At 38.7% G+C, this 15,882-nt stretch overlaps 1 protein-coding gene across 1 annotated transcript in view; it reads left to right on the top strand.

Annotated features, from left to right (window-relative positions):
* MTO1 (mitochondrial tRNA translation optimization 1) overlaps positions 1-14,794 on the top strand; it is a 29,306-nt gene extending 14,512 nt beyond the window's left edge. Inside the window, exons 5-12 of the mRNA XM_044917367.1 lie at positions 1,618-1,730; positions 1,818-2,008; positions 2,239-2,369; positions 3,546-3,750; positions 3,832-4,003; positions 9,359-9,477; positions 13,339-13,499; positions 14,456-14,794. Coding sequence (XP_044773302.1) covers positions 1,618-1,730; positions 1,818-2,008; positions 2,239-2,369; positions 3,546-3,750; positions 3,832-4,003; positions 9,359-9,477; positions 13,339-13,499; positions 14,456-14,617 — 1,254 coding nt within the window. The 3' untranslated portion in view covers positions 14,618-14,794. The remainder of the gene's footprint in view (positions 1-1,617; positions 1,731-1,817; positions 2,009-2,238; positions 2,370-3,545; positions 3,751-3,831; positions 4,004-9,358; positions 9,478-13,338; positions 13,500-14,455) is intronic.
* Positions 14,795-15,882: the final 1,088 nt, after the last annotated feature.

Genomic DNA, 15,882 nt, shown 5'->3' with positions numbered 1-15,882 from the left:
GAACATTTGAGAGTAAGTTGTAGAGACCATGACCCTTTACTTTTAAATATTTGAGTATGGATTTCAACTAAGCCCAGAGACGTGCTCTTATATTACCTCATTGCAGTAATGAAATTCGGGGAATTTAACATTGATACAGTGCTGTTATCTAATATATAGTTCATAGTCAGATTTTGCTGATTGTTCCAATATTGTTCTTTATAGCAACCTTTTTTTTTTTTTTTCCGATCCAGGAAAAAATATAGTATTTAATTGTCATTTCTCTTTGATACGGAACAGTTCCTCAGTCTTTCATGATACTGGTATTTTTGTTTTTTTGTTCTTTTAAGATTTTATTTCTATTTATTTGAGAGAAAGAGAGAGGGAAAGAGCACCAGCAGAGGGAGAGGGAGAAGCAGGCTTCCCGCCGAGCAGGGAGCCCAATGTGGGGCTCTATCCCAGGACCCTGGGATCATGCTGAGCCAAAGGCAGACTTTTAACTATCTGAGCCACCCAGGCGCCCCGATACTGGTACTTTTGAAGAGTACAGTCTACTTTTGCCTACCTTTGGAATTATAAAAAAAAAAAGTATATTGTGTGTTTAGAATTGAGGACTAATAATTGATGGTCCTAGTTTCTGGTGAGTGTTATGTGATAAGTGGCTCCAAATATTCTGTGATCTTGAGCAAGTCACTCTTGTATTTTTGTATTGGTAAAATGTAAATTGTGATGCTACTTTCTTAGTGTGTATATTTTTAAACTGTTTATTATAAAATTTCAAGTTTATAGAAAGTAGAAAAAAATAGCATAATGAATCTCTGTGTCCATCACCCAGCTTCAACAAGTAACATTTTCTGGCATTCCTGTTTCATCTTTTCTTAACACTTTCTTCTTGTGAAGTTTTTCTTTTTTTTTTTTTGATTTTATTTATTTGTCAGAGAGAGAGAGAGCACGCACAAGCAGGGGGAGTGGCAGGCAGAGGGAGAAGCAGGCGCTTCACTGAGCTGGGGGCCCAATATGGGACTCGATCCCAGGATCCTGGGATCATGACCTGAGCTGAAGGCAGACACTTAACCGACTGAGCCACCCAGGCATCCCGACTTCTTGTGAAATTTTAAAGCCATAGTCCCAAATATCACATCATTTCACTTATAAATACTTTGGTATATGTCTTTAACAGATGAGAACTTTGTAAAAAACCAACCACAATACCATTATCACACCCAGAAAATAAGGACCAAATAAGGGCCACACATTGAGTTGGATGATATGCCTTATAACAGCAGTTCCCCTCCTTTTTTTTTTTTTTCCTTTTTGACATTTATATGTGGAAGAAACTGCGTCATCTGTTCTCTAGAATCTCTAGGATTTCCCACATTCTAGATTTCTCCCTTCTGGTGCCTTAAATATTTTCTTCCATTTTCTATGTTTTTTGTAAACTGGTAGATCTACAGTCTTGTTTAAATTAGGTTCATCTTCTGGGTTGTTTTTGGCAAGAATACTTCATTAGTAGTACTCAGCATTATGCATAGGTTTAATGTCTATAAAAGTAAGTGCTTATCATGTGTGTAATTTATTTGAGTAAAAGACAGACTAGTAAAGAAGCAAAGATTGTTATAAGTAGTTCCTATATTTTAGCCAGAAGATCAGCTGCCATGTTACTTGACTCACACCAACCCTAGAGTGGATGAGATTGTCCTTGAGAACCTTCACCTTAATAGTCACATTAAGGAAACTACAAGAGGACCCAGGTAAGGACAAAACATTACTTTAAGGAATGCTGTCAACCCTCTTTTGTTTGCTTCATTAAATTTTTAAATTTCATTGTCCTGTTCCAGATACTGTCCATCCATTGAATCAAAGGTTTTGCGTTTTCCAAACCGTCTACATCAGGTTTGGCTGGAACCTGAAGGAATGGATTCTGACCTCATCTACCCTCAAGGGTTATCTGTGACACTACCAGCTGAATTACAAGAGAAAATGATCACATGCATCAAAGGCTTGGAGAAAGCTAAAATGATGCAACCAGGTAAAGAGAATCACAGCTGCCCTTCCATATGAGCTCAGCATTGCTTTAGCAGTGAGGAGGTCTTAGCTACAGTTATAGTTGCCTAGAGCCTCAGAAGACAAAGCCCAACATCTGTGCATTTAAAATATTCTTTGTTTTTCAAGAGCATTTAATGATAATCTTTGCATCTCTAGTTTGAGACAAATCCAGCTCGGTTTTTACTTATTTTGTATCATTTATTCTTTGGTCAGGCTATGGTGTTCAGTATGATTACTTAGACCCCCGTCAGATCACTCCTTCTCTTGAGACTCATTTGGTGCAACGGCTGTTCTTTGCTGGCCAGATAAATGGCACTACTGGTTATGAGGAAGCTGCAGCTCAAGTAAGTGGTTGTTCAAATGTTACTATAAACAGAAAAGGGCAGGAAAAGAACTGGTGTTCCTCCTTTTAATTTCTGTTGTGATAACTATATAGGTCTTAGATACAACTCATAAACTGTAATGGAAGACTTATTTCTATTTCAGGGTATACAGGGATGGCTACTATATACAAGAGAATTTAAAAAACACCTGTGGGTTATGTTTTGTTTTGTTTTTGTTTTTAATGTTTTTATTTGCATGTAGTTGGCCCACAATGTTACATTAGTTTCAAGTGTACAGCTGAGTGATTTGACAAGTTTATACATTCTGCTGTGTTCACCACAAATGTAGCTACTATCCGTCTGTCCCGTTGCATCCCTACTACAGTATCATTGACTGTATTCCTTATGCTGTGCTAAACACTTGTGGTTTTAATTCTCTTTTCTGAGCTCCTAGGTCTGGTATCATATTTGATTAGATTTACTGTATTTAGAAATTTTTTAAAAGATTTTTTTTTTTTTATTTGCCAGAGAAAAAGAGCACAAGCAGGGGTGAGAGGCAAGTAGAGGGAGAAGCAGGTTCCTTGCCAAGCAAGGAGCCAGACGTGGGACTCGATCCCAGGACCCTGGGATCATAACCTGAGCCAAAGGAAGATGCTCAACCAGCTGAGCCACCTAGGCATCCCTATTTTGAAAAATTTTTTTTAAGATTTTATTTTTAAGTAATCTCTACACCCAAAGTGGGGCTCACACTTAATAACCCCGAGATCGAGAGTTGCATTCTCTACTGACTGAGCCAGCCAGGCACCCCTGAATTGTTTTGAAAAAGAAAATTTAGTTCTTTCAACATAACTTTATTGCAAATTATCATATTCCTTTTAAGTGAGAAGTTATGTTATTTTTACTTGTAAGTGGGAAAAGGCTAGAAGAGTTTTATGGGTGGATTTTAAAAAACATATTAGCCCACCTAAAGCTTATCAGGAATGTTAAATATTTTTGAAAACAATGAAACATAGCATTCTAAAGCAGCACATTACCTGTCTTGTTTTTGAGTATGTATCACATTTTCTCTCTCTATTCTCTCTCTTCTGGGCAGTGCCTGCTTTCTTAATACCCGACGCTGTTTTTTCCAGGTAGTGTTCTAAGGTAGCTCTTTGTTCAGTTCATAATGGCCTTTTAAACATTTCAGTCCTCTCGTAGGGTGTGATAGCTGGAATCAATGCAAGTCTTCGGGTCAAACGGAAGCCTCCTTTTGTCGTCAGCCGAACAGAAGGCTACATAGGAGTCTTGATCGATGACCTCACCACACTGGGCACCAACGAACCCTACCGCATGTTTACAAGCCGAGCAGAGTTCCGTCTGTCACTGCGCCCTGATAATGCCGACAGCAGGCTCACGTTCCGAGGTAACTCTTCACTGGTTTACTTCACCAGGTTTACTCTTCCTTAAAACCTCTCTTATTATATTCTTTCCCTCCCTCTTCTAGGGTATAAGGAAGTTGGCTGTGTGTCCCAACAACGATATGAAAGAGCTTCTTGGATGAAGTCTTCTTTGGAAGAAGGCATTTCTGTGCTAAAATCCATTGAGTTTTCAAGTTCTAAATGGAAAAAATTAATTCCAGAGGCTTCTATAAGTATTGGTAAAAGTCTGCCTCTCAGGTATGTACTTTTAGTATAGACTTTTCTCACTCTTTACAGAAAAGTGAGATTGTTTCAGAGAGACATTACTTGTGGGTTCCCTTTTTAATTTCTTTATTTTTTGGATTCCGTATTTTAAATGAATTTAGCTTACTTTTGGTTTCTTTTCAAAATCCTTTAAATGTAACTCAACTCTTTATTCAGGATTAAAAATATATATGATTCTAAATTATTATTATTTTTTTATATAATATTTCTGAGGCCCCCATTGAGTTCTTCTGGCTTTCCTAAGATTTAGAGGGTACAAACCAAGAAATACTGTTAATCCGCCTTCTTTTATAAGTATGGAGTAATTGGAAACCTCTTTTTTTTTAACTTATTTATTTATTTTAGAAAAAGAGAGAGAGTGTGTGTGCATGTGAGGGTAGGGAGGGGCAAAGGGAGAGAATCTCAAGCAGACTCTGCACTGAGTGTGGAGCCCGACACAGGGCTCAGTTTCACGATCCTGAGATCATGACCTGAGCCTAAACGAAGAGTAGGACACCCAATCGACCCAAGGCGCCCCAAAAACCGCTTTGATTAAACAGAGTATTTTAAATTCTGTGGACTTACTGGCAGAGTTCCTTGCTACATATTAGGGGTTTTTTTGTCCTTGCTTTTATCATTCTGGTTAAATGGACTCTGAATCTAAAGGACATAAATATAGAGCTTTGCTTCATAGATACGTTCCTAAGGACCTTGCATAGTTCAAAATCTGCATATCTCACCACTCATTTTTCCCATTTAAAAAAATGTAAGCTAATTCAGGTGGGGAGGTGCCTAGAAGGCATAAATCTTAAAATCATTGTAGCTTAGAAGCAAATATGGTGGCATTGATTTTGCAGCTATGTCTCCAATATATTTTTCTTTTATATTTTTCCTTTTTTTTTTTTTAAACCCTGTTTTCCTTGTGCGGGATTTTGTGGACTTAAAAGGTGTACCCATTTTAGTGCTGCTTTTTATTATCTCTAATCTTCCAATGCTCTCTCCTTAACTAACAGCCTGGCAAAATGAGTCCTTGTTTGACTTTCATCTCATCATGGTGTCTTATCATTTATAACTTCTATCCCCAAGTTGTCATTTTCACAGGAATTTCCCAAAGCACTGACACTACTGTTAGAGGATATTAAGCAGATTTTTTAAATTACAGTAATAGTAAGTGTTAAAGAACCTGCATAGAGGCGCCTGGGTGGCTCAGTCGTTAAGCGTCTGCCTGCAGCTCAGGTCATGATCCCAGGGTCCTGGGATCGAGCCCCGCATCGGGCTCCCTCCTCCCTGCTTCTCCCTCTCCCACTCCCCCTGCTTGTGTTCCCTCTCTCGCTGTGTCTCTCTCTGTCAAACAAATAAATAAGATCTTTAAAAAAAAAAAGAACCTGCATAGTAGTCACCCAAACAAGGAAATCTTATTCACAGGAGTGACAGCTTGATTGACAAATGAGGACGGTGGATATATTTACCAGCTAAGTGGCACTGGGAGATGGCAGTAGTATATAGTTTATAATCTACTCAGTATTCCAGGTGTTTGTTTAAATTTAGGAAGGCTCGCATTATTTCAGACTCTGTGCAAGGAATTTATATATTTCAAATTTATATAACTAGAATTTGCATTAAATGTAACTAATGTGTATGAGGTAACATTGCCAGTGGGGTAATTGATTGTTTTTAACACAGTCTAAAAAGCTAATCGATGAATAAAAATATGAATGAAAAGGCTAGCAGTTTTACATTTTTATCAAACTAATCCCAAGAGTGATTTTATTAGGGTGATTAAAAAAATAATAATTTAGCCAAATGCTTTTTTAAAAAATTCAGGTTATCTTTCCCTTCGGGAGAAACCAGGGTCCCAGTCGCCATATTTTATTTCAGCAGAATAGTTACAGTCTAGCATTCAGACTCCCTAAATGAATTCACTTTATCAATGCCTAGATATGTAAAGCTAGAAAGATAAAAAATTGGTCAAAATACATTTATTGCATTTACTGTGTACATGTCAGGCTCTGTGCTAAGCACTCAGAAGTTGAACCAGACTTTGAACAGGCATTTTAACGGAAGAGATACATAAGTAACTGCATACACATTTCCTGTCAGGATTATAGGGAAATACACTGATGTGTTAGATTTTCTCTTGTGTTCTTTTGAAGTGTGCTAACTTGTCCTCTCTGTGCCAGAGCTCTGAACTCTGAGATTTAGGCTTGATTCAAAGCAGGTCTTGAAGTTTGGATCTGAGAACAGTTCCAAGGCTTGTAAATAAATTATTTTTAAAAAATGTTTAAGTTGGATGGTCCAAGGTCTTTTCTTTGAGGTTGTCACCATCATGCTAGATTCCAAGATAACGCTTTTTTTGGTTAGTCATTAGGTGTGTTCCAGTATGTTCTGTAGTTTATTTCTTTTTAAGATTTTATTTATTTGAGAGAGAGAGAGAGAGTACACACACATGAGCCAGGGGAGGGGCAGAGAAGTAGACCCCCTGCTGAGCAGGGAGCCCAACATGAGACTCGATCCCAGGACTCTGGGATCATGACCTAAGCTGAAGGCAGACACTTAACCTTAACTGAGCCACCCAGGCACCCTGTTCTGTAGTTTAAAAGACAACCCAGCCATTTCTCTCTTCGTGCTTAAGGAAGGTTTCATTATAGCTTGAGATGAGGCCTCTGTAATTAATTAGTTGACCTAATTTGTCTCTTGAATCACAGCAGAACTTCCCAGAATTTCTGGACATTCCTAGAGCAGGTGGTCTGAGGAAGAAATGAGTCAAGCATCCTCAAAGGGTGATAATGCATGACTGGTAATTAACAGTAAAGAAGGTTGGTTGGGAGGTCTGGGAAGACTTGGCAACCCTGGATGGACAGATCTGGCTTTCTGTTGACTTGATAATTAATTTAATTGATTTGGGGTGGACAGAATTTATCAAAAACATAATCTATTAGAGGGATAGATCAAAATTAGTAAATAGAAGTAAAACGAATTGAGGCAGTAAATATGGGGAAATTATACAGATTAGTGAGTCTTGTGAGAACCAAACAAAATGAGAAGGAAACTGCAGGATATTTCCCAGTCTTGGGACCACAGGAATGAGGTGAGCCAAGGGCAGTACCATAGTTCAACTAAGTAGAACCAAGGTCTTGACAACAGTGGAACTCATTATGTACCACTTTTAGTTACTCTGGCAATAACCTTTTTTTTTCCCCCCGTTAATTTTTTTTTATTATGTTATGTTAATCCCCATACATTACATCATTAGTTTTAGATGTAGTGTTCCATGATTCATTGTTCATGTATAACACCCAGTGCTCCATTCAGTACGTGCCCTCTTTAATACCCATCACCAGGCTAACCCATCCCCCCACCCCCCTCCCCTCTAGAACCCTCAGTTTGTTTCTCAGAGTCCATAGTCTCTCATGGTTCGTCTCCCCCACTGATTTCCCCCCCTTCATTTCACCCTTCCTACTATCTTTTTTTTTTTTTAAACATATAATGTATTATTTGTTTCAGAGGTACAGGTCTGTGATTCAACAGTCTTACACAATTCACAGCGCTCACCATAGCACATACCCTCCCCAATGTCTATCATCCAGCCACACCATCCCTCCTGCCCCCTACCATTCCAGCAACCCTCAGGTTGTTTCCTGAGATTAAGAATTCCTCATATCAGTGAGGTCATATAATACATGTCTTTCTCTGATTGACTTATTTCGCTCAGCATAATACCCTCCACTTCCATCCACGTCGTTGCAGATGGCAAGATTTCATTCCTTTTGATGGCTGCATAATATTCCATTGTATATATATACCACATCTTCTTTATCCATTCATCTGTCGATGGACATCTTCGCTCTTTCCATAGTTTGGCTATTGTGGACATTGCTGCTATAAACATCGGGGTGCATGTACCCCTTCTGATCACCACATTTGTATCTTTGGGGTAAATGCCCAATAGTGCAATTGCTGGGTCATAGGGCAGCTCTATTTTCTCAACTTTTTGAGGAACCTCCATACTGTTTTCCAGAGTGGCTGCACCAGCTTGCATTCCCAACAGTGTAGGAGGGTTCTCCTTTTAAATAAGTTATAACCAAAAAAGTCACATGTAAATGATGTCAGTAATAATTAACAGAGCAACAACTGGTGTGGTTCTCTTCACCTTAGGGAAGGATTAGGGGATGGGGATGGCTGAGAACAAGAAGGAATCTGAGATCAGTACGAAAGGGATTAAACTGGCCAAAGGAGCACCAGAACTTCTGGAGATGAAACATACCTGAAGTTTCTCTCTCTAGTTGGATCTTAACAGGTGTCAATGAGTCAGTCAAGTTATTGCAAATCTCATCTGATCTACCTGTCAGCATTTATACTGAGGCATGTTCTTTTGGTGAGCCATGTAAGTTGCCTGGGAATTTTAGCAATTGTCTCTATTAGCTGCATGTATTGATTGCTCTCCTCTCCCCTTGCTTTGGCTCAGGAGGCCTTAGCCTAACCAGAGTAGTGGAAGTAGAACTGAGAATTAGCTCCTTGAAGTTCCCAATCAGTAAAAATTGAAATGGAGATTATACTAAATTAGAAAATAACTGACTGGAAGAATACATAGGAACCCTTGACCATCATTTTCATCAGTTTGTTTTGCAGAACCTTAAAACATACAGGGAGGGGGGGCGCCTGGGTGGCTCAGTCGTTAAGCGTCTGCCTTCGGCTCAGGTCATGATCCCAGGATCCTGGGATTGAGTCCCACATTGGGCTCCCTGCTCGGCGGGAAGCCTGCTTCTCCCTCTCCCACTCCCCCGCTTGTGTTCCTGCTCTCACTAACTCTCTCTGTCAAATAAATAAATAAAATCTTTAAAAAAAAAAAAAACATACAGGGAGGGGCCTCTTGTTCTTATTTGGGGAGTTCTGCAAAAGCAAGAAAGAGATCTTCAGGTGGTTTTGAGCATGCAAGAGGATGACTCCTTCACAGGACATGGGGCTTAACATGATTTAGATGTAAATTCTTAAGGAATTCAAACCCTTGTTATCAGAGGATATTTTGTCCTTACAAGAAAGGGAGGACAAAAGGATTATAGTAATGCAACCTTTACCAACAACTTATTTCTCATAATAAAGGAGAGGAGTTGGGGAGAATTACAAACTAGTCTTATTGAGGTTCTCCTGTGTTGCAAATCTACTGTTTGCTGACTGTACTTGGAAAGAATTAGGAGTATATCTTTTGATATTAGTATTAATTCTGAGATTTGGCATTATTTCCAAGGAATCTTCTTCTTAATCTGGCTTATATGATATAGATCCCTATGTTTTGTTTTGGGTTTGTTTTTTTTTTACCCCTATGCTAATGAAACTTTTGTATATTTGCAGAGCTCTAGATGTTCTGAAGTACGAAGAAGTTGACATGAAGTTGTTAGCCAAGGCTATTCCAGAGCCCTTGAAGAAGTACATTAAATGTAGAGAGCTAGCTGAAAGACTGAAAATAGAAGGTAGAAAATAATTTTTTACTTACATGCCTATACATTCTCTTTTCCATTTGTGCAAATTATGAATGGATAGCAGATTCATTGAGAAAGAGCTCTATGTTAAGAGGAACTATTATTACCATAGAATCAGCATAGTCTTAGGCTCTGTGCTATTCAGAGTGGGGTTCCCAGGCTAGCAGCATTGCAACACATGGGGGCTTGTTAGGATTACAGAATTTCACAGTCTTCCTCAGACCCACTGAATAAGCATCTTCATTTTAACAAGAACCCTAGGTAATTTGTGAGTACATTTCAAGTTTTGGGAAATGCTATAAGGTTTACCAAAAATAACCCCCCAAAACCAAAAAAACACAAAACTTTTTTTCCTTAAACTTTCTTTTACATTTTCCTCATCTAGTGTTCTAACGATGAGAAAAATAATACTGTCTTTGGCTTTAACAATATACCGGCATAGGGGCACCTGGGTGGCTCAGTCGGTTGAGCATCTGACTCTTGTTTTCAGCTCAGGTCATGATCTCAGGGTGGTGAGATCGACCCGTGTCAGGCTCTGCACTCAGCGTGGAGTCTGCTTCAGATTCTTTCTCCCTCTTCCTCTCCCTCCAGCTCTCTCTCTCCTTTCAAATGAATAAAATCTTAAAAACAACAACAACAATATACTGGAATACTCTACCATGAAAATACTTATTTTGCATCAGGCAAATCTGAGCCTGCCCCTGGTACATTGTAACATATATCGTGCTCTCATACTCTTGGTCAGTGTACTGACCATCAATGCTATGGATGACTTTGTAGTTGTACTCTATTTTTTTTAAGTTTTTCATTATGAAAAATTTCACACATAAAAAATATCATCAGCTTCTGCATTTTGATAGATGTTTTTTCCTGGAGTGGCAAATTATATGGAGAAAAAGGCAGGGAACAGAAAGAGCTGGGGAGAAGGGTAGGAAAAGTTGGATAATGATGTATTGTTCAAATGGAAAAGGACTTTAAATTCCTTAGAGACCAGCCAAGGTTGTAAGAATGCTGCATTCTTTCTAGCAATGGCATTTTCTTTCAGTTCCAGAGAGATCTATCACTTTGCTATCCTTTGGCTATACATACAGGGTGACCCAAGTGCTACCTGTCACCCACCATGCAAGTTAACAGAAGTCTAGCACCAAAGGGAAACTCAACAAAACTCTAGAATCATTATTCCAAATGACCAAACACTATACTTATACAAACACTATACTTATATGTATGAGAAATAATGTTGACAGGGATGCCTGGGTGGTTCAGTCAGTTAAGTGTCTACCTTTGGCTTAGGTCATGATCCTAGGGTCCTGGGATCGAGTCCCTCATTGGGCTCCTTGCTCAGCAGGGAGCCTGCTTCTCCCTCTGCCTGCCGCTCCCCCTGCTTGTGCTCTCTCTCTCTGACAAATAAAATCTTAAAAAAAAAAAAAAAAGAATGTTGACCTTTTATTTCAACATCATAATTTCTCTATTGAGTAAAAATTACTTATTGAACATTCAGACTGTTATCAGTGATTCTCAAATCAGTACATGGACCCCCTCCCCCCCCGCCACCAGATAGCAAGTTTCTTTCTTTTTTTAAAGATTTTATTTATTTGACAGACAGAGACATAGTGAGAGAGGGAACACAAGCAGGGCGGGGTGGGAGAGGGAGAAGCAGGCTCTCCGCTGAGCAGGGAGCCCGATGCGGGGCTCGATCCCAGGACCCTGGGATCATGACCTGAGCCGAAGGCAGACGCTCAACGACTGAGCCACCCAGGCGCCCCAAATAGCAACTTTCTTGATGGCAGAAATCAACTTCAGATTCTTCTTTGTATTCTCTCTCAGGTTTTGTTATATATATATATTTGGAAGTTTAAATAAATATACCTTTAAATATATATTATCTCTCATTTATATTCCATGATCCTCTATGGGGTTTATTTATGAGTCATACAATTATATTACAGTTTTTTGTGCTAATTTGTCATATTATAATTTGTATTAAGCCCTTTACATGCAGTATTTTGTTTGGTATTTAGAATTGTTCTGTGAAGGATAGGTATTAACATTATTGTCTTAATTTTACATTAAGTGGTAACTTGCCCAAGATCACACAATTGGTGAGTGGCAGAGCTGGAAATTTGAACCTAGCTTGTCTAACTGTGAGGCCTGTGCACTTCACAACTTTTTGTTGCCATAAAGACCATCAGAAGTCATCTGACTCAGCCCTTAAAATTTCTAGAGATGGGGCACCTGGATGGCTCAGGCAGTCAAGTGTCCCTCTCTTGGTTTCAGCTCAGGTCTCGATCTCAGGGTTGTGAGTTCAAGCCCCACATTGGGCTCCACGCTGGGTGTGGAGCCTACTTACAAAAAAAAAACAACAACAAAAAGGTAAAAAGAAGCTAAGGCCCAGAATGATAATGACCTGCCCATAGTCAGAGGATAATTCATTGGTAGAGCCAGGCTTCGAGCTGAGATTTTCTGCTAGTCAAGTAACAGAAGCAAATGTTACCAAAACCTTTAGGGAAGACTGGCTTTCTTGAACAGAATACAGTAACCACCTCAATTTAGATTTTAAAATAGGTTTTAAGTTTATTTTTCTAAGAACAGAATGCTATACAAAGTAATTGCTAAATTATCCTAACTTCACTTCTGAATAAAACCTTAAATTATGTATTACATCTAAAAATCTCTACTTTTGAAAATTATAGCTTTAGGGGCGCCTGGGTGGCTCAGTCGTTAGGCGTCTGCCTTCGGCTCAGGTCATGATCCCAGGGTCCTGGGATTGAGCCCTGCATCAGGCTCCCTGCTTGGCAGGAAGCCTGCTTCGACCTCTCCCACTCCCCCTGCTTATGTTCCCTCTCTTGCTCGCTCTCTGTCAAATAAATAAATAAAATCTTTTTAAAAAATTCTTTTAAATAAATGAATAAAAATTATAGCTTTATATGGACATAATTCTGAAAACCATTTTCTTAAAGAAACCGCTGATCTTTAGGACCTAACATTCCAAACCACAGCCTATTGAGGGTTTGCACTGAGAGGGAAAATTTGCACTGAGAGGAAAAGCAGTATCTTAATTTTCCAGATTTTTAAAATTTCTGAGTATCTCTACATCCAACATGGAGCTTGAACTCACAACCCTGAGATCAAGAATCACGTGCTGTACTGACTGATCCAGGAAGGAGCCCCTTAATTTTCCAGATTTTTTTTCTTAAAGATTTTATTTACTTGACAGAGAGGGAGAGTGGGAGAGCATAAGCACTGGGGAGCGGCAAGGGAGAGGAAGATGCAGGCTCCCCACCGAGCAGGGACCCTGACTTGGAGCTCGATCCCAGAACCCTGGGATCATGACCTGAGCCAAAGGCAGACACTTAGCCAACTGAACCACCCAGGTGCCCCAATTTTCCAGATTTTTGAAATGAAAAGGACATGCAGTAAACTATCAAACAGAATGCTATATTGGTATGCAAGATACTCCCGCTCTCATTTAGCCTCAACTTCCTCATCTACAAAAGGGAACACTTTTTTTTTTTTAAAGATTTTATTTATTTATTTGACAGAGAGAGAGATAGCGAGAGCAGGAACACAAGCAGGGGGAGTGGGAGAGGGAGAAGCAGGCTTCCCGCCGAGCAGGGAGCCCAATGTGGGACTCAATCCCAGGACCTTGGGATCATGACCTGAGCCGAAGGCAGACACTTAACAACTGAGCCACCCAGGTGCCCCAAAAGGGAACACTTAACCCCATTTATCTCCTGGTGTTAGGAAGTGTTGAATGACATAATATATACAAAAGTTTTTTGTAAATTGTAAAAAGCTATAAAAACACAAGTAAATATACTCTGTCATAACATAATTAATTCTGTTCACCAGCCACTTATGAATCAGTGTTGTTCCATCAGCAACAACAAATAAATGAAGTTCAGCAAGATGAAGCGCTCCAACTACCAAAAGACCTAGATTATTTAACCCTCAGAGATGTGTCTTTGTCTTATGAAGTTCGAGAGAAGCTACATTTCAGTCGCCCAGAAACGGTAAGAAACCAGGCAGTGGAGCAGGTTATAAAGAGCTGGTGCTTTAATTTTTTAAACCTGGATTTACAGCGGTCACATAATTAATGTTTTAGTTCATCATAAAAAATCTAACCTCTTATTTTCATAATTATATATCTTTGTATTGGTTTGTTTTTCAGAGACAAAAAAACTTAGTCTAAATAGATAACTAGAAGAATTGATTAAAATTATTCTCTAGTCCCAACTATGTGCTAAACCACAGTGCAAACTAGTATAATGCATGACATAAAAGAAAGCACATTAGGTTAATACATGTGAGTGGTTTTCAAATCACCGCTTGGTTCCCTCCCTAGGAGTTCCATAGTGTTGGCTTAGAAGCTACTAGGAGGAAGAAGGGAGCAAAAAAAAAAAGGTCCCTCACCCCATGTTTCTGTCTAAGTGTGTGTGTATGTGTGTCTGTAAATGTCTGCAAACAAATTAAAAATTTTATTATATGGTATATAGTATTGGACTTCTAGTAACAAATATTTAAAGACTAATAGGCTATATTTATCTATTCTGAGATGCCCATTTAACATTTCTGCAACTGAGTTGTATCTTAAAAATGGATGGTGTATCGTAGTAATGAACAGTGCCTTTTTTTAGTGGTGATTCATATAATAAAAGGCATTTAACAAAAATATAACCTGTAAAATTTTTTGAAAAAAATTATTTTTAAAGGGAAGAGTGATTCCGTCAATATAACATGACCTTTGACAAGTCACTTTAACTTCTTTGAGCCTCATTTTCCCTAATTTGTAAAATGAAGGTATTAATAATAATCACATTCCCTTTATCTACTTTATAGTTATTTTGAAAATACATTAAGATAAGTTCTGAAAATATTTTATAAACTATAATATACAGATTATTAGGAGCAAAATAGATTTGATTTGATTTGATATAGCTCACTTATGTTTTATGGTTTTAATTCTTAGATTGGAGCTGCTAGTCGTATACCTGGAGTGACACCTGCTGCCATCATCAATCTGCTTCGATTTGTGAAGACCACTCAGCAAAGACAGATGGCTATGAATGAATTGCCCAAAGCTGATCAGTCCTTATGTGATACAGAAAGCCTTGAAGAGAGACAGTTATAGCTTTATATTCATAGAAGACTTTTAAGTAGTACAAGAGTATAGATAGGATATAAGAAGTATTTATATTTAGCACCTATTAAAATAATAAAATAAACTTACTAGGTTATTATGGATTTGTCACTAATTTATGAAGAGGGCAGAGATTATAACTGTGTTTTTTTTTTTTAAGATTTTATTTATTTGATAGAGAGACACAGTGAGAGAGAACACAAGCAGGGGGAGTGGCAGAGGGAGAAGCAGGCTTCCCGCTGAGCAGGGAGCCCGATGCGGGGCTCGATCCCAGGATGCTGGGATCATGACCTGAGCCGAAGGCAGATGCTTAATGACTGAGCCACCCAGGCGTACCATAACTGTGCTTTTTTATGTATCTGAAAAAAGTTATAAAGTCTTCATTTATACTCTTTCTCTTAGGTGCTCTAATACAGTGAGCCTATTAATATAACTGCAGTGTTCATCAGGGAGATAATAGTGGACCCACAACTAAACCTGAAGAAAAATCTCAGCTTGCAGATTTACCTACTTGTAAGGACCTTGTCCATTAAATGTTACCAAAGTGAAAGTTTTTTGTTTTTTTTTAAGATTTGATTTATTTGACAGAGACACAGCGAGAGAGGGAACACAAGCAGGGGGTGTGGGAGAGGGAGAAGCAGGCTTCCCGTCAAGCAGGGAGCCCGATGTGGGGCTTGATCCCAGAACCCCAGGATCATGACCCGAGTCGAAGGCAGACGCCTAACGACTGAGGCACCCAGGTACCCCCAAAGTGAAAGTCTTATGTTCAAAACTGTTTTGAAAGTTAGTAGTCTTTTGCTTGGTTAATGAGGCAATTTCAAAGCCCTCAAATTCTTAGGGCTACAAATTTTAAACTATACAAAATCACCTAGAATCATTCAGCTGATTTCCAGCATTGGAATATAGTATGTAGGGTGAAAGTTGACTTTTGAGATTCCTATACTTCTGCAGGAAATCCTCACCAGTAATTATCTTTTTTTTCTCACCAGTAATTATCTTTGAACATTAATGAAAACCCTGTAAAATAGAAAGGTTGGAAAAGATCATACTTTCCTATGATCCACAATACAGAAAATTTTTTGGCAACCTGGTTAAGGGAGAATAAAGGTAAATTTTATATCATACAGTATTTTCTTATGAAACTGTTACGGCCATGATTTCTAAACAATAAAGACAAATTCATAGTAACTGGTGACTAGTGTTTCCCTGTTTTAAGTCAGAAGTGACAGAAAAATTGAAATGATGCTGGCTCTCCT

Source organism: Neomonachus schauinslandi, chromosome 8, assembly GCF_002201575.2.
Source record: "Neomonachus schauinslandi chromosome 8, ASM220157v2, whole genome shotgun sequence".
Taxonomy (NCBI): domain Eukaryota; kingdom Metazoa; phylum Chordata; class Mammalia; order Carnivora; family Phocidae; genus Neomonachus; species Neomonachus schauinslandi.
This window is presented reverse-complemented; position numbering and strand designations above follow the sequence as displayed.